The sequence below is a fragment of the Pteropus medius genome, unplaced genomic scaffold (assembly GCF_902729225.1).
Source record: "Pteropus medius unplaced genomic scaffold, Ma_sr-lr_union100, whole genome shotgun sequence".
In the NCBI taxonomy this organism is placed as follows: Eukaryota; Metazoa; Chordata; class Mammalia; order Chiroptera; family Pteropodidae; genus Pteropus; species Pteropus medius.
This window is the reverse complement of record NW_024342473.1, coordinates 609,730-628,219: the sequence shown is the minus strand read 5'-3', so window position 1 is coordinate 628,219 and position 18,490 is coordinate 609,730. Positions and strand designations below refer to the sequence as shown.

Below are 18,490 nucleotides of genomic sequence, written 5' to 3'. Positions count from 1 at the left end.
ATAGTGTAGTGGTTAGCACATCTGCTTTAACGCAGAAGGTCCTGGGTTCATGCCCCAGGTGGAGTCACGGACATACCCAGGGTGCCCTGGGCACCTGCCACAATTGCACGAGCTCGTGGGAGGAGACACCTGGCTTTCAGAGATCCAGTTCTTAAGGGGAGACTGCAACATATGCAGGTCAGAGGTGGAAGTAGGGGGGTCGGGGGAGAATTAAAGAGAGGGAAAAAGAAAAAAAGAAATGCACAAAGAAGACATTGTTTGTGATCACTATGCTTTTTTTTTTTTTCCTGTGAAAGGCAGTAAAGGTTTATTATTCCTTGAACTTAAGGTTTCCAAAGCATGCAATGGATGTTTCAGAACACATTAGATTGTGTGGATATCTATAAAACCCATTCCACTCTCCAGATTAAGACTTCTTAGAAGAAAGGGACTTCTTATACTCACCTTTATGTTTGTCTCATCCTGACTCACAGTAGTTGTCATATCTATAACCATATTAGCAAACTAGTAGCCATTCCAAGTTTGCAAACCACATTAGCAAACAAGGTTGCCCTCTACAAACCAGAAAAAAGGCTCTCACCAGACACCACATCTGACAGTACCTTGATCTTGGACTTCCCAACCTCTAGAACTGGGAGAAATAACCGTTTGTTTTTTAAGCCACCCAGTCTATGGTATTCTAGTTTGCAATCCCTACTAAGTACTCAGTAAATTCAAGCCAAAGACATAAATGATATTCACAGGATAATCAAGATGATTCCTTAACCACCCGCCTGACCAGCATCCAGAACACTTTGAGCGGAAGAGAGGGGACTGCTGGTTCAGATTCCAAAAACTAATGCGTCCCAGGTAATAACCTTGCAGCCACCACGGCATTTCCTTTCCCTCTGAGACCTATGCATCCAATAATCCTTTTGGTATTTTCTTTTATCTCACTCTGCAGTTTGTATAGGCTTTGATATATTTTATATGTTCTTACAATTTTTAATTTAATAGTCTAAGCAGGACTTTTCATATTTTGGTTACAGACCCGTCCCCAAGAGGAAGAAGACCCTAGGCAAGAGAAAGCGAGGGGCTAGAGGTGAGCCACTGGTACCTAAATTGGAGAAACCTGGTCACTGTCCAGAGACAAGCAGAGCCTGAGTTTCAAGGGTGGAATTGGGAGCCGACGACCCCACGTGACCTCGGGGGCCCGAGCCCACCCCGCCTCTCCGCCCGCCGCCGGGGGGCGCATGCGCAGCCTGTGTTAGTGATGGAGGAGAGAAGATGGCGGAAGCGGAGTGAGTGACTTGCTGGTGACTGATGTCGTAACCGGGGGGCGAGTGGGGCAGCGACACGTCCCCAAAGGGAAAGCTCAGGGCTCTTTCGCGGACAGTGCGGGGAAAGGGAAACTCGAGAGCTTCCTTATCATGGAGGAGCTTGCTTGGCCCGTGTCGGGAGGCGGAGGCGAAGTGTAAAGCGTCCAGTTAACCTCGAAGCGGGAGCGCCCCTTCTACCGTCTGGTCCAGGATCAGCGGGGCCCTGCGCGCAGGATCACCCCTGAGACCTCGGCCGCTAGGGTTTTCTGGGGGATGAGCCCCTGTGGGCTTCTCAGGCTCTGTCATCCCTGCAAGCGGGCCCCGCGGGCAGCCTTGTCACGGTTGTCCGCGCCGGGGCCCTGCGGAGGCTGGGTAGGCTGGGCGAGCACTACCAGGCCTCCTCTGCGCTCCCTTCTTTCCCGCCCCGGCGCCACCCTACTCCGTGGGAGAGCCCGAGATGTGGAGCAGCTCGCCACCCTCCCCCGGCAGGCATGGAGGAGGTGTCCCAGCGCCGGCCTTAAAGCAGAGAGGTCTCCTGCGGGTCTGGCCAGGCTGAAAACACCCTGGAAAGAAAGATCTTCTTTCCTTTAGGTCTCTGGCTGCAGAGTGGATGACTCCCTAGAGGGCCACATTCTTGTGTGGCGGTGTGATGGTATGCATAGTTAGCGACGCAAACTTAGTGTTTCCTGGGTAGGCCTCTTGTGCACCAGGACTGCCGGATGTATTTTGCAGGCATTTCTGTGCGTAGACGGTGGAGTTACAAAAATTGTTCTTTTGTGCCAGGTGTCCAAATTCATTTCAGTGGTTTGGCCAGTTCCACTCACCGATGTTTAGACTTTGCCTGAAATTGGATTCTCTGTGACCATTTTTGGTTAATTACTGAACTGCTTACCATTGGGTTTGGATTTCAGGATATGGTTGAGCAGAATAGCACTCTAAAAGGACTAGAATTTCAGCTGGGGTTTTTTTGCGTATCCCTGGTACGCAGTTCATAAGTGTTATGACGGCCAGTAATTTGGAAAAAGTTTACATTATCTACCACTAAATCTGTATAATGTTGAACAGTTTGATTTGAGGCTGTAATTTGATTATTGGAAGGCAGTTTTAAAAACTATTTAAAAAACAGAAGCACCAAGATGTATGAGTCACTTCTTAATAAAAAAAAGTAAGCGAAGTTAGCTTCCCCCTTTTTTCTTTCATTTTTCCACTTATTAAATAGAGATTTTTTTTAAACGTTTGATTCCCTGAAGAGCATGTAAATATTTACATAAATGATATAAAGAACAAAGAAAACTTGTACATAAAAGTACACCATATGGGAGTAATGTATACGAACATAATTAGTGCCCAATTCCTTTGTCTTTTCCTGAAGTAGAAAGTGTTCTTGTTACATTCTTGTCAGTGCTGCTAATGTGAGGTGGGTCAGATTTTGTTTCTCAGAAGAAAAGACAGATAAAACCAGTATATTCTCGTGTGCTTTTCCCCATTGTGGTGCATTTCTAACCCTACAAAAACTACTCATTTCAGTTTCTAACAATATTGTGGCCCTCAGAATTGACTTAAAATGTTGTTTGACTTTATTGAGATACAGATCCTGTATACTTAGTGGAATTTTGTACAATAGTGAAGTGAATTTGTTATAGTGGATGGAAAACAGTCAATAAGTCTTGTACAAAAATGTACTTTACTGTCCATACTTGAGGAAAGTGACATAATTCTGCCGCTTTCAAAATTTCAGGCGGTCCTTTGTGAAAAAGAGATTTTTTGTAAGGAAGTGGGGAAATTGTTGTTAGCTGCTTTTTTACCCAGAGTAATCTGCTTATAAGAGTTATAAGAGTAATCTGCTTATAAGAGTTATAAGTTAGATGTAGTAATGACAGTGTTGTTAATTAATTATAGGAAAAGCCAGTGTGTTTTTTATTAATTTTTTTCTAAGAACTTATTTTTAAAGCAAAGTGTATACAGTAGCCAAAAATGAAGTTTATTAATGCAGGTCCTTAGACATCTTATTTAACGTATAGATAAGAATGACTTTAATTTGTAATTACTATGGTCAAAAGAATATAAATATTTTAAAGTATTCTGATGTCGCTTGGTTTTTTATTTTCCTAGTTAGTTTAGTATTCTCTCATCACCTGTTTTGGTTTCAAAACACTCATCTTTCAATAATGAAAAGATAAGCTTTAGGCCAATCTTTATCTGAGTCACATATCCTGAATCATTTTAATTCAAATTTAGTTGGTATTAAGTATTAAATGTGTATATTTGTGAAGTACTTTTTCTAAGTGCTTATAGTGATTGTGGTATTTGTATTTTGAGGGCCACTTTAGAAATTTAGACTATTGTTGATTATTTCTTTGAAATAATTAAATATTCTATGAGCCTGTAGGATAATGCTTTTGCCAATACAAACCCTTTGTGTTATTTACCAGATTTAAGGACCACAGTACAGCTATGGATAGTGAACCAAACCCTGGAACATCTGTTTCGACAACAACCAGTAGCACCACCACTACCACTATTACCACTTCCTCTTCTCGAATGCAGCAACCACAGATCTCTGTCTACAGTGGCTCAGACCGACATGCTGTACAGGTATTTCAGTTATAACGATGGATAGGCTAAGACTTAGGATGTCATTACTTTTTGCTTAAGCCAGATGAATCTGTTGTTTCTTATCCTCCAATAAGTTACACGATGTCCTCTAAATGAGTACAGTTAGAATTGTTAATGCTTGAAACAAGCAAAAAGTTAATAATCATTCTATTGAGAGAGTTTACAGTTGTCAGCATGTAGCTTATACAGTGATATGTTAAAATTATACTTGGAAGGTCTCTAGCTGCTGCTACAATGTGGAGACAATCTAGAGTTCTAACATGCAGAATGGCTCTAGGTTGTTATGGGTTATTTTATATTTAAACCCAAAATATAGACTTAGGGAGATCTATTCAGGTCTGTAGATGCTTTAAGAGGTTCATTTTAAACCCACGTGGTCTGAGAAAGATTCATTCTAAAGCTCTTAGGAGCAGAGTGAGAAGGGAATATTTAACTAGGAAAAGTCTTAGGCTCTTCACTTAGTTGAGAAAATGAAGTTTACTTGGTTTATTTATAATAATGGCAGTTGAGGCAATGTGTTACTGCATAAAAAGGGCATGGACATTGCAGTCTGATATGTTCTTTGTTTGAATTCTACATTTATCTGTTTATGAAGTTTCAGGCTTAGATTTTAGTAGCTTATGTTGCCTTGAGAGGCATAATCTTCTTGAGCCTCAGGAAACTGTAAGATGAGGGTGAGACCATCTACTTGATTAGTTATTATGAGGATTAAAGGAAACATCTAGAACTGTGCGGGCACATTAAATATACCCAGGAAATAATAATAGCTAATATTTATTGAGCAATTGCTATGTGCCAAGCATTTGGTAAATGATTTACATGGATTATCTCTTTTAATTCTCACTATACCTCTATGAAGTAGATACTATTATTATGTTCGTTTTATGTATGGGAAAACCGATGTTTTAAGTAGGCTAAATAATTTTCCTAAACTCATATAATAAGTTCTCTCACTTTAGATTTGTGCCTTTAACTACTCTGTGATTTATTTTTTCCATTATACCTGCTTACTTTATAGAATTCCCATAGTTGCATTCTACCCTGAAAATAACTGATACAGTCCTCTTCCCATTCATTTTTTGTAGAGTAGCTATCCAAGTATAATGGCTATTTAACTGTTCTATGTTTTAGGATTTTAAACTTATACCATTGGTAGAATCAGAATTGTTAGAGATCCAGTCAGTTCAGAAATTCAAACCGGAATGCAGAATTTCTTAATGTTCTTTACCTTTCTCTGAGGCAAGGGATATAGGGAATAGGATCTAAATCTTCGAGCATACAGATAGGTGATTGGGTATTTTTAATATGCCATTTTGTTCTCTAGTTTTTATCTAAGCTGGATGTGCTAAAAAATAAAGTGTTACTCAGATATAATGTACAGCATAGGGAATATAGCCAATAATATCATAATAACTTTGTATGGTGATAGAAGATTACTAGACTTGTTACAGTGATCACTTTGCAAGGTATATAGATGTCAAATCACAATAACACCTGAAATGAATATAATATTGTATATAAGCTATATTTTAATAAAGTTTTTAAAAAAATGTTACTGGAGAAGTATAGATACAGATATATCTCACTGGTTTGTATGAGATCACAGAATTGTTTCCCTTAAAATGTAGTCAAATCAATCTTTATCGAACTATTATTGAACCTAAGTAGTTCTTTAATACCTTCCAGCTTTCTTTTTCAGTCCCGTGAATTCTGTATAACCTCCTTGTTTGTTCTTTTAGAGGAACAAAATAAGAACAGTGTGCTATATTTTTAACTTGTGTTTAAAAAGTCTCTCTCCCATGAGTATAGCATTGAACAGTAATGAAAGACTATACTGACAATAGAAAAAATTACTATGATAAAAACATCTGTCAAAGAGATTATTCATTTGTTATTTCAGTTTGATTTTAGAATTTTGTTATGGAATTAGAAGAACACAGATAGATTTACCTGACCAAAAGAGACATATTGTTATAATTCTAAATTACTTAATGCTGGGCTATAGTCCCCTGAAGCTAGGGGTCAGAAGCTTATATTGATTTTGTGACAGGAATCAGTAGCCAGGTATAGCATTTTGTGGTTAAGAGATTAGATGTGAACACATGAAAGCAAGCAACACAAGGAAATATGCTCTCTTGGAATTTGGATAAAGAAATTCATGGCTTTGTGGTTCAAAGTGTCCTGTCTCAGACTCTCATGCTGTAGGATATGGCTCTATCACTCCTGTAATTCTTTGAAAACTCTAGTTTAATGCCGCTATTAGGGTTCTTTGCCATTGGGCATGATATGACTTTGGGATGTGGTTGCAGAGGACTGGCATAGTCATGACTTACCAGTACCAGTTGGGACAGATAAAGGATTTTCTGTTATTAGAATATTTGACTTTTCTACATTTATCTATTTATGAAGTTTCAGGCTTAGCTTTTATATTATAATAAATATTCATAGTGATTTACTTTTATAGGAATTTTTAATAAGAATAGTTTTAGTCCGTTGACATGATTAAAACAAGGAATTGCTGACATTTAAAAAAATTTGAAAACATTTGAAAAATTACATTTGAAAAACTAATTTTATGAAATAGAAATCACTGTATTTTTATGTGATTATTAATTCCCATTCTAAGTTTTTCAGACATTTAGAGAAAAATACAAAAGAGAAGATAAAATTCACCTCATCTAACTACCCATCGGTAGTCTTTTAATGTTTTCCTGAATATTCTTTCAAATTTTTTAACATAAAAATGGTATCTTACTCTATACACTCTATTTAATCTGCTTTTTTCACCTATATATTTGGGAAATTTTTTTGTTAATACAGATATATCTGTGTGATTCAATATAGTAGCTCTTAGCTGCATATAGCTATTTATATTTATATTAAAATTAAGTAAAATTAAAAACTCAATTTCTTAGTTGCAGTAGCCACATTATAATTGTTCAAGAGACACATGTGGTTAATGGCTACTATATTGGACAGCACTGATCCACATTACTATTAATAGCTGCAGGATTATACATATTTCTCTCTACACCCAAGCCCTGAATTCTATCAAATTTTGTCCAAAATAGTTATATCAGTTACATTCTTACTAACATTTGTGAGAATGTCTTGTTTCCCAGTTAGTAGTAGTATTTTAAAACTTTATCCATCTGAAAATTGGAAAATAGTATCCTGTTTTAATTTGTAAGTTTTGACTACCACTGTGATTGAAGATCTTTTCAAATGCTTGTTTGGCCCTTTTTTCTTTTGTGAATTGCCTATATTGGATAGTTTTAATTTGTACAGATTAATGAATCCTGGTGATATGTAATTAGGAGAGAACTGTGTTAAAAGCTTGATGATGTAGAATATTAAAGTAGTGAAATTTTAAACTACTTTTTTAATACTTTTATGGTTTGACATTTGTTCAATTGACCTATCACAGGTAATTCAACAGGCATTGCATCGCCCCCCCAGCTCAGCTGCTCAGTACCTTCAGCAAATGTATGCAGCTCAACAACAGCACTTGATGCTGCACACTGCAGCTCTTCAGCAGCAGCACTTAAGCAGCTCCCAGCTTCAGAGCCTTGCTGCTGTTCAGGTGAGACCGAAATAAGAATTATGAGGCCAAAGTTGATGTTATCTATGGATAATTACTAACAATAAATATATTGGGTATTTTTTCAGAGTTCTCAAATATTTTGTGATTATTTTTTAAGGAAATATAATAGGCTGCCAAATGGAAGTTAATTTAAAAAAATAATGGATCTTTTTGGTTCCACTAACTTTTGTACCACTGATTTTTATCTGCATCACAGAAATGCTGTGCTTTTGTCATGATTTTGTGTGTAAAAATCTAGGTACAACAGTGAATACTTAGGGTTACATGAATTATATTTACATTTTAACAAAAAAAGGTTTGTGTTTTTTTAGTATTCAGGTAATTTACACTTACTAAAAAAATTAGTATAAAATTGTTTATAAGAAGTAAAGTATCCTTTTTCACCATCCACTGCCATTTTTCACTTTTCAGAAGTGGCCACTATCACAGTTTAATATGTTCCCCTCCAGAAATTTTTATATAAAAATATGCATATGCACCTTTCTAAAATCTAATCATACTATACCTGCTGATAACAGGACGATTTTATGATTAAATGCTTGTGTCTTAAAAAATATTTTCATTAATATTCTACTGTTTATTTAAATAAAATTACGTGTGAGGTTTCATCTTCAATGTTATTAGAAGATCTCAGTTGAGTGACTTGAAAAAGGTTTATTTCTGCTGTAAACACCTTCCCAGCTGTTGCTCTTTCTTGGTAGTGTAATTTTAAATAATATATTCATGATATGAGTTAGGAAACTGAAACCCACTGGTACTTGATGTAGCTTCAGTTTCTTTTTCATAACGTCGGAGTGGTGATTCCATTTCAAAAAAGACAGACACCTGTAGAGTAAAACTGATGAAGAGTGTAGCTATTAAAATAAGACCAGCTTTTGGGTCTTCTGTTTTCGACATTCAGCTTTTTTTTTTTTTCTTAATCTTTTTGGCCAAATCTTGATCCACGTTGATTATAGAATGAATTGGTTCCTATGTAGACGTTTTGAGTTCTTGTGGTTTTGTGGTATTGTGGTACCAGAAAGTTTTTAAACTTAAGGTTTTTATAGACTTATTATTAAAGCTCTTATTATTTTAGGCAAGTTTGTCCAGTGGAAGACCATCTACATCCCCGACGGGAAGTGTCACACAACAGTCAAGTATGTCTCAGACATCTGTAAGTGCCCTAATTTTTTCCCTAGATTTAAAAATTTTAATTATCGCTTTCCACAAGTAAACTGTTAATATTTGCAAAGCTGTTACATTTGTTGAAGTGCTCTTTGAGTAACAAGTACCTAGAAATAGGAATGATAAGGTTCAAGAATTTAGAACTAATATTTAACTGTGAAAATCTGGGTCTTAAAAATATTTTTGTGTTATTTCTTATACAGGCTTTCCCGCTGATTATATTCAGATCTTTTGTGATTCTAAGTGATTGTAAGTGATTGCAGTTTTGAGTGTAATGAAAACCTGAAATATACAATACAGGATTATTAGGCTATGCATTTACTGTGATGTACTAAGGAATGTCATATCCTTTATAGACATCTAAATGTTTCTAGCTTTTTCTGTGAAATTCACGTTTTAGAAATTACACTTTTCAGCTTACACTTACTTGAGTTATCTGGATCAAATTTACAGGTATCTACTCAAGAGTATTATTTATTTTGAGAAAGGGAGTAAAAGAAAGCTAATTTGCTATATTGCACATGTACTGGGAATTTGCGCAGAGTTTCCTTGTTAAAAGAAATTTAACAGTAAAAATTCACAAAAGACCTGCATTGGTAATTTTCGAAAGAAAGACTTTTTGGTTTTTAAACACATGAAAATATATTTATCATATTATTAATAAATGTATATAAAACGACAATGATATACTGTTTTCACTCGTCAAATTAGAAAACAAAAACATTGAGACAGTACCCATTGTTGGCAAGGTTGTGAGAAAGTAGGTAGACTCATACACTATTAATGGAATGTAATTGGTACAGTGTTTCTGGAGGGTTATTTGGTAATGTGTATGCAAATTTAACCTGCGCATGCCCTTTCACGTAGCACTCTCATTTTAAGTGATGTCATTTACTGACAATTATGTAAAAATGACATAATTATGCAAATATGCATGGTTTATAATAGTGAAAAATTATAAACATAAATGTTCATTAATTGAGGATTAATTAAATGGTAGTTAACTCATTCAATAGAATATTAAAGCTACTAAAAATGCTTTATGTGTGTTTATAGAGAGACTTAGATTTTTATTAGGCATTAAGTTGAAAAAAGAAGTAAGAATGTCTAGTATGATCTCGTTTAACTTATTTAGGTTATTCAGTTTTTCTTTTAGTTCCAAACTTTCCATTTAGTTTTTCTTCCTATCTTCTCTTTCTTTGCTGAGAGTACATTTTTTTTTCATTTCTTTCAAACAGGCTCATAACTGCTCATTCAAAGCATTTTTATGATGATTGCTTTTCATTCAGTTTGAGGTCTTTTTGCTTCTTGGTATGATGAATGATTTTTGATTGAAACCTGGATGTTTTCATTATTATGTAATGGGACTATAGATCTTATTTAAACTTTCTTTTTTGGCTGACTTCTGAAAGGGAGCATGTGCCACCTCGTGACTATCATATAGGAGTAGAAGTCCAGGTTTCCCTCTTGGTCTCCATTGACACCAAGGGGGGCACTCTCTGTAATTGCTGAGTAGAGGTGAGAGTTCTGGCTCCTCACTAGGCCTCCACATATGCCTTCCTGGGGAAGAGGGATAGGACTGCCCTGTAACTGTTCGCCACATGGTCTCCACTGATACTGCAGTGTTGGGGTTTGTTGTTGGTGGTCGTCTATTACTGCTTGGCTGGGGTGAAAGCCCTGGCTCTCAACTTGGCCTTCTCTGACACTTACCCTTTGGAGGGAGTGGGGGTTGGGCACCTCATGACAGCCCGGTGAGGGTGGCAGTTTAGGTTTTTGCTGGCGTGGGTGTTGGTGGGGCCACAGTGTTTTCTGTGGTGTTTGGCTGAAGTAGAGAAATTTTTGTCTTAAAGATTTCTATGTTGCTAGGCTGTCCCTTTCCTGGTCTTTTATTCTGGAAAGAGCAGTCTTCCATTGGGCCTTTTATTTACGTGCATCCATCACTGTTTCTGGATTATCGACTTCTTTAACTCCAAGTTTGGGTTATATGAGATGAAAAGAAAACCCAAGGGGTTTACAACCAATGTTGTTCACTGTGTCCTGAGGTCTCTAGCCAATCTGCATACCTCCACCTTTTGGGATTGTTTTAATGTTTATTTTATATGTAACATGCAAGGTTTTTAGTTGTACTTAGGGGGAGGAATAGGGAAAAGTATGTCTACTCCATCTTCCTAGAAAATCTGTAATACACAACAAACTGTTAATCAGTGGTTATCTCTGAGGAAGATTGGAACTTCGTTTTGTTAATTTTTAAATTGCCTAAATAAAAAATATACTATTGCTATCTGAGACAGACAATACAAATGTATAGAGTAAAAGTGACTTCCCCCTTCAATAGTCTCCTTTACCTTGACATAGTTTTTTTGTGTGAAGCTTTCCTGTCTTTATTACTGTGCATTTCTATATACTAATGTAAATAGATAGGCCTATGGTTAATTTTATTTGTTTTAATATAAGGAAGTGCCATCATTCTGTATATACTTCAGAGTCTTTGGGCATTTTCAGCCAGAAAGGATTATGTGGCTGGAAATTGCAGTCATAAATCTCTAAATGACTCAAGGGCTGTTTGTGTCTCATTCCCTTTCTCTTTCTTTGTTGTTTTTCAGCTCTGAAAAATCTACATTAATCCCAGATGTTTTGATTTTAATTCACTATACTATTCTGTCAAAAAGGGAAAAACCTTATTTTTAATGGTTTCTAGTTACGGTGCTAGACCAAATGAGCTTTTGAAGCCCAGTTTTATGACTTCATTCATACATAATAGTCAGTCCACAAATATTTATTGATCATTTATTATGTGCCAGATACCCTTTTGGTGCTGGAAATATAGCAACATAACAGACAAAATCTCTGTCCTTATAGAGCTAGAGAGAGACAGATAGTCAGCTAGTATATAAAATGTCAAACTGTGGTAAGTACTATAGAGAAAAATAAAGCAAGGAAGGGGAATGGGATGAAGGAATTTGCTATTTTTAATGAGGGTGGTCAGGGAAAGTACTGCTAATAAAGATGGCATTTGAAAGAAGGCGAAGGAGGCAAACATGCTCAAGGAACAGGAAAGAGGGTTGTGTGGCTGGAGTGGAATGAGTGGGAGTACGATTTAGAGGTGACGTTAGAGACATAATTGTAATTCAATTACGAGATCATAAAAGCTTTGGGTTTTACTTGGCATGAGTTCAGAAGCTATTGGAGAGTTATTTCAGTAGGGAAGTGATGTGATCTCACACAGATTTTAACTTAACTATATTGCTGAGAATAGGTTCTAAGGGGCAAAGATAAAAGCAGGGAGACCAGATAAGTGGTTATTGTAATCTAAGAGAGAAAGATGCATGGCTTGGACCATGACGGTGATGAGTGAGATGAGGAGTGGTTAGCCACATTCTGAATATTTTTTTCTCCAGTATTTTATTATAGAAATTTTGATGTTTTGAAAGTAGAGCTACCAGGAAATGGTGATGGATGAATGAAAGATGTGCAGAAAGGTGAAGAATTGAGGATAACTCTGTTATTTTAACTTGAGCATCTGGAAGGATCTGCCAAAGCAGGTGTTGGAAAAGAAAATCAGGAGTTTGGTTTTAGACATTTTAAGTTTGGTATGTTAGATACCTACCTGTATATGTTGAGTAGACATTGGACATATGAGTTTGGAGTTCATGTGGGAGGTTTGGTGATTAGTGATGTCTTGTGCATCATTGAAAATTCAAGTCATGAATACATGATGACTTCACTATCAGTTGTGGAGTATCATGAGAGAAAGTTTGGTAGAATGGGGACAAAGGACCTGGATTCTAGTCTTAATTCTATGACTGACTGGTGACGTGACTTAGGGCAATTCATTTAATCTCCTTACACCTTAGCTTTCTTTTATGGAAAATTAAGGTGTCTAATTAGATGGTTTTTAGTCCTTTCATCCAGATGTCCCTGGGTCTAGATCAAGGAGAAAATGCAAGAGATAGTGCTATGCGTTGAATTGCATCTCTCCCAAATCCATATGTTGAAATTCTAAACTCCATGTGACTATATTGGAAATAGAGTCTTTAAGGAGGTGATTTAAGATTAAGTGAGGTCGTAGGGATGGAGCCCTGATCCAGTAGACCTGGTGTCCTCATAAAAGAGGAAGAGACACCAGAGATCTCTCTTTGCTATGGGAGGACACAGTGAGACGGTGGCCATCTACAAGCCAGCAAGAGCTCTTATGGCCGGCACCTTGATCTTGGACTTCCCAGCCTCTAGAACTGTGAGAAATAAATTTCTGTTATTTAAGCCATACAGTCTATGGTACTTTATTATGGCAGCCCAAGCAGACTAAGATAGATGGGGCTCTGGGCATTACCTTAAGCTGTAGTCAGAACAGTTCTGTGATCTGTTTGAATCTGGGAGTTCTGGATAAGATTGAGTTTGAGGAAAGGTTTTTCTAAAAACAAAGTTTGAAAACCAGTAGTTTAGATGTTAATCTAATATTATTTCAGAGTTTCTTAAGTACTTTATATATATATTATAAAAAACAGTGCCTGTCATGTAGCAGGTGTGGAACATATTTGTTGAAAGATGAAGTTATTGGACATATAATCAATTAGAATGTGTAATGCATAAAATTTTAATTCTTGATTACTACAAGTTGATCATCTGCAATGCAGAGAATCATTTTAGAATATATTCTGATTGCCTGCAGTTGTGTCATAGAAGAAATTGTGTATATACTTTGACCTCAGTGATGAGATTCTTTTGTTGCCAGTTATGGACAGGCAGCCAATTAGCAGGTACTGTATATCTGTTCTCCAACATTGTGCTAGTTTCCCTGGGGGTACAGATGAGTCAAAATCCCTTCCCTCAGGGACAGTAATATACATTTAAAGAATTATGCCTAGACAAATCAAATAGTAAGTAACATAACAGTATATAATTAAGTGATAAATGCTGTGGGAGTTAACAGAAAAAAGATCTTTGGGGATTGGAGTAGTTGAGGAACTCATCTTGTATGGGATTTAACCTGAACTTTAAGAAATATGTAGGATTTACAGAGGAGAGGATTCATGATGCGCTCATGATCCTGAAACAGCAGTGCTTACTTTCAGGAATTCGTTTCTGAGTAGGATTCTGTGTTTTCTCTCATGCTCATGGGGATAATCTGTGCCAGTACCTCCTTGTTTGAATGCCCACTTGGTCCCAGGCATGGTGTTCAGTGCTGAGGATTCCAGGTGAAAGAAAGTTTTAGGGTACAGTGTATTACAGGATACAGAAATGTAAATAGTCAAAGGACACTGTGATAAGAGTTTTCTTTTAATAGAATATCTTCTAATAACTACTTAAAAAGGGTACATGGAAGATAAACTTAGAATCCTTATAGGCCTGAAAATCCCCTCCCCATACCTTTTTAAATAATTATTTTTATATAAATTCTACATTGAAAATAATTTTTCTTAGGAAATTTGAGAGCAGGGACCATTGTTTTAAAAATTTTAGTATTGCTGAAGACAAGGATGATGTTAAGTCTCATGATCATTCCTCTGGGGGCAGTTGGTTCTTTTTCTCTTCAGCCTAGACAGATCATTTTAGATTTGCCTGTTGAGCTTTTTTGGAGTTTCATGAGGATGCATCTAGATGTTATTGTGCAGGACACTTGTTGGACTCTCTTAGTTTGAAAACTAGATGTTTAGTGTTCATGTATATGAAACTAAAAAAGTTTTTAAAAATATTTCTTTCTGTTTTCTCTGTTTTTTCTTTCTGGAGCTCCTTAACTGGATGTTGGTCTTTCTTGATTGATCCTTTTATTTCTTTTAGCTTTCTACTCATTTTCTGTCTTTATCTTTTTACTCTGTTTTGGGATATTTCCTTGCCTTTTTAAAAAACTCTTTTATATTTAGAAAAAGTTAGTTCAGCCATTGTATTTCCAATTTCTAAGAGCATTTTCTTATTTTTTCATAGTATCATGTTTTTCTGTATTGATGAAATATTTTGGAATCTCTGTTACAATACTTACCAGATTTTAAACCACCTTTTTTTCTGTTTCCTGAATAATTTATTTTCCTTAGGAACTATCTTGGTCTTTTTCTTTCATGCTGCTGGTTTTTCTCTTATAAGAGAAAGCAATTTTCTCTAAAAATGCTTGGTTTTCTGCTTATATTTAAGAATGATTATATATATGTATTTATTTTTATTTATTTATTTATTTTTTATTATTTATGCCTACAGCGCCTGGTCTTCCTAGGTGGTCTCCTATCCAAGTACTAACCAGGCCCGACCTTGCTTAGCTTCTGAGATCAGACACCAGACTTGTTCAGGGTGGCATGGCCATAGACCATTTAAGAATGATTATATATATTAATCAAGGTCCGTTTCTTCCATTGCTCTGAAGATCGGTCTGCTCCCAGTAGACCTCTTTCCTTAGTGGAAAGGCTGATTAGAATTTCTGTATTTGCATGGGGAATAGCAGCGTTGGTGACAGTGGGAAGAATATATTTTTGACGGGTTTAATATTGAAGGTATGCAGGTAGGAAGCTGGCCATTAGTCTGCTGAGCAGCTGTTTCAGAATAAGGAGAATATTACTTCAAGGTACGAGTGTCCATGTGGTTCTTTTACTTAGAGGAGGCCTTTCTTTCTAGGTCTCAATGCCTATTCTAGGTGGGAGAGGGGTGGGGTTATGACTGGCAAATCTGTATCATGGGTAGACCTGTAGATGAGCCTTCAGTTTCCAGCCTCACTTCTTAACTTTACTTCCATGTCTCTAAATTGTGGGTCTAAATTCACTCCGGTATATTTTTTTCATGTATTCTGGACTATAGCTTCCAGCTCTCTGTTTCTTCCATCAGTATGATCTCATCTTTGAGTCTAGAAATACGATGAAATAACTTGATACAGATGGCACCTTCCTCTGTTTTTTTTTTTTTGCTTTATTTGTGTTTTTTGTTTGATGATGTCCTTTCATCCCCAAGTTTTTAAAAGAATATTTAAACCTACAGAAAAATGGAAAAACTAAGCAGTGACCTTTGCATACCCTTCATGTAGCTATCTATACCAATTGTTAAGTTTGCCATATTTGCTGTATCTCCTTCTCTGTTTTCATATACACTATTTTCCTGATCATTTGAAAATAAGTTGATGACATCATGACCCTTCAGTCCAAAGTACTTTAGCATGTATTGTCCAAGACGGAGATTGTCCTATATAACCATAGTACCATATCACACCTAAAAAAGTTAATATTAAGAAATAATATCTATTATATATGCGATATTTAGATTCCTTCAGGAGTCTCCAAAATACCTTTTATTCTCTTTTCTCCCATCTAGGATTTAATTAAGGATCACACATTGCCTGTGGATAATATGTGGATAATATGTGGATAATATAAAAAAGTATGCCTGTCTTCCTCCCTCCCTTCCTACCCCTCTCTCTCTTTTTGCTTTCATGACTTTTGAAGACCTCAGGTCACTTAATGGAATATCCCAGAGTCCAGATTTGTCTTTTTTGTTATTGTATTAGCTCTTATTTCAGTGAGTTTTAGTAGTAGAGAAAGCAAATAGGTGTGCTCAGACCATTACCCTCTGTATTTATTGTTTTATAAACATGATTTATAATGGCTATATAATATTTTATCTCTTGCTGGCAGTTTTAATTTTTTCTTTTTCATTTTGTCATTATAAGTCAACCTGCATTGAATATTCTGTTATGTATTTTTGGATACATATCTAGTTATTTTCTTTTTAAAAATTTACTAAGAGTAACACTTATTGGGTGAATGAAATTATTTTTAGATCAAGAACCTTAAAAATGTTCAGGTTTCTCTAAAAATGTCTAAATCAGCTCAACCACATATAAGTGAATCCATTACGAATTTATTTAAGAGAAAATTACTTGCTTTATAACATCATTCTCAGTGTTCTATTGCTAATGTCCTCATCCTCTGTTATCTATTTTAAGAGGTACTTTAAGTTTTAAAACTTTTCAAGAATTTTAAAAAATATAATTTCAAGTGATTGAGCTTAAAACCCTATTGTAAAACTTATTACTAGTCTAAAATGAAACTGTGACCTGAATATTTATATTGTCATGAGCATCTTTACTGCATTCTGGTAAAATATTCCAGTAGTAGAGAAAAAGTAAAAAAGTGTTAAGTCCCCTTCAGCCTCCTTTCCCTGTCAGTCCTTCTGTCTCCCCAATTAGCTGGATATCTCTCCAGATCTTTACCTATGCATCATGGACATATATAGCATAAAGAAATGTGCATGTATATTTAACACATTTTTTTTAAACACACAGTAAACACAGGTAGGTATTCTGCATTTTGTTTTTTACACTTAACAATGTGTCTTGAGATTTTTTTAGGTTAGTACACAGAGCTCAATCTCACTTAAGCTGCTCTGTGTTGCACAGTATGGATGTGCTTTATCCTATATAACCATTGTATCTCAATTACTGGATATTTTAAGTTACTTCCAATATTTTAATGTTTCAACATTGCAGCTTTCTAGGGTATCGAAATCTGAAAGCAATTGGGGAATTGTGAGATTTTTTGTTTATTTGTTTTGCTGTTGTTTTTATAGCTTGTATTGCAGAAAATAGAATTAAAGGTTTTCTCTAATAGTGTAGGCATTTTATTTCATTTCATTATTAAAAATGTACATTCCTTAAAAAAGACATCCTTCATGGGTAGATATTATTACTTGAAATTTCTATATAGTGTTTTACACTTCTAGATATTTTGAATTACTCACAAATTCCCACTTAATAATGAGGCAAGAAAATTTATATGCTTCTCTAAAGTGATAAAACAATATAGCAAAGTAAACATTAAGAAAAAGGAAAACAGCATTTCCTCCTTGATTCTGAAGTTAATCCCTACCTAGAAAAGACAAAAACTGAAAAAGAAAATATAAATCATCCCAAATTTTACCCCTAGTAGACATTATTCATCTTTAACATCTTGATGACCAGTCTTCCAGGGTGTGTGTGAGAAATCTAATTATATACAGTTTTATGAGTACAGTAGTCCCTCCTTATCCACGGAGAATACGTTCCAAGACACCCAGTGGATCCCTGAAACTGCAGATAATACAGAACGCTTTATGTACTATGTTTTTTCCTATGCATACATAACCTATGATATTGTTTAATTTATAAATTAGATATGATAAGAGATTAACAACAAAAACTAAAAATAGAACAATTATAATAAAATTATGTGAATGGCTTTGGGGCTGTTAAGTAAAATAGGGTTACTTGAACACAAGCTCTATGATACTGCGACAGTTGATCTGATAACTTAGATGGCTACTAGTTGATTAATGGGTACAGTGTTGAACAAAGGGGTGATTCACGTTTTAGGCAGGACATAGTGGGATTATGTGAAATTTCATCATGCTACTCTGACACACGATTTAAAACTTACGAATTGTTTATTTCTGGAACTTTCTATGTAGTAATTTTGGACTTGTTGACCACAGAAAGTGAAACCACAGATAAGGGGGAACTACTCTGCATTATTGTGTGTATTATACAGTGCAGTCATTTTCTCTCAACATGTTTTTCTCAAATGATATGTATATATACATACACATAGAGATTTGTATATAATTATGTAAGTGGGATTATACTTTACATGTTATTCTGCAGTTTTTTCACTCAACAATGGGTCATTAAGATATTTTCATGACCTTTAATACAGGTATACATCATTCTTTTAATGTCTGTGTACTGCGTCTCTCTGTAGATATACTTGATTGATTCTGACCAGTCAAATGGTAGCAATGGCTCTCAAATGGGCTTTGGCTTTAGGGAGTACTTTGGGCCAGAGACTCTGTGTAACCTTCT

At 35.7% G+C, this 18,490-nt stretch overlaps 1 protein-coding gene across 12 annotated transcripts in view; it reads left to right on the top strand.

The window, feature by feature from the left end:
- The first annotated feature begins 1,130 nt into the window (after positions 1 to 1,130).
- PHC3 (polyhomeotic homolog 3) overlaps positions 1,131 to 18,490 on the top strand; it is an 80,873-nt gene continuing 63,513 nt past the window's right edge. For 9 of the 12 annotated variants that reach the window (XR_005653320.1, XR_005653316.1, XR_005653317.1 and 6 more), the window contains exons 1-4: positions 1,131 to 1,280; positions 3,731 to 3,893; positions 7,342 to 7,497; positions 8,594 to 8,671. Coding sequence is in view for 7 of the 12 variants with exons in the window: in XM_039865006.1 (XP_039720940.1) it covers positions 1,267 to 1,280; positions 3,731 to 3,893; positions 7,342 to 7,497; positions 8,594 to 8,671 (411 nt within the window). In the remaining 5 variants the exon portion in view is untranslated. The other 3 variants (XM_039865010.1, XM_039865008.1, XM_039865007.1) reach the window with 3 other exon arrangements.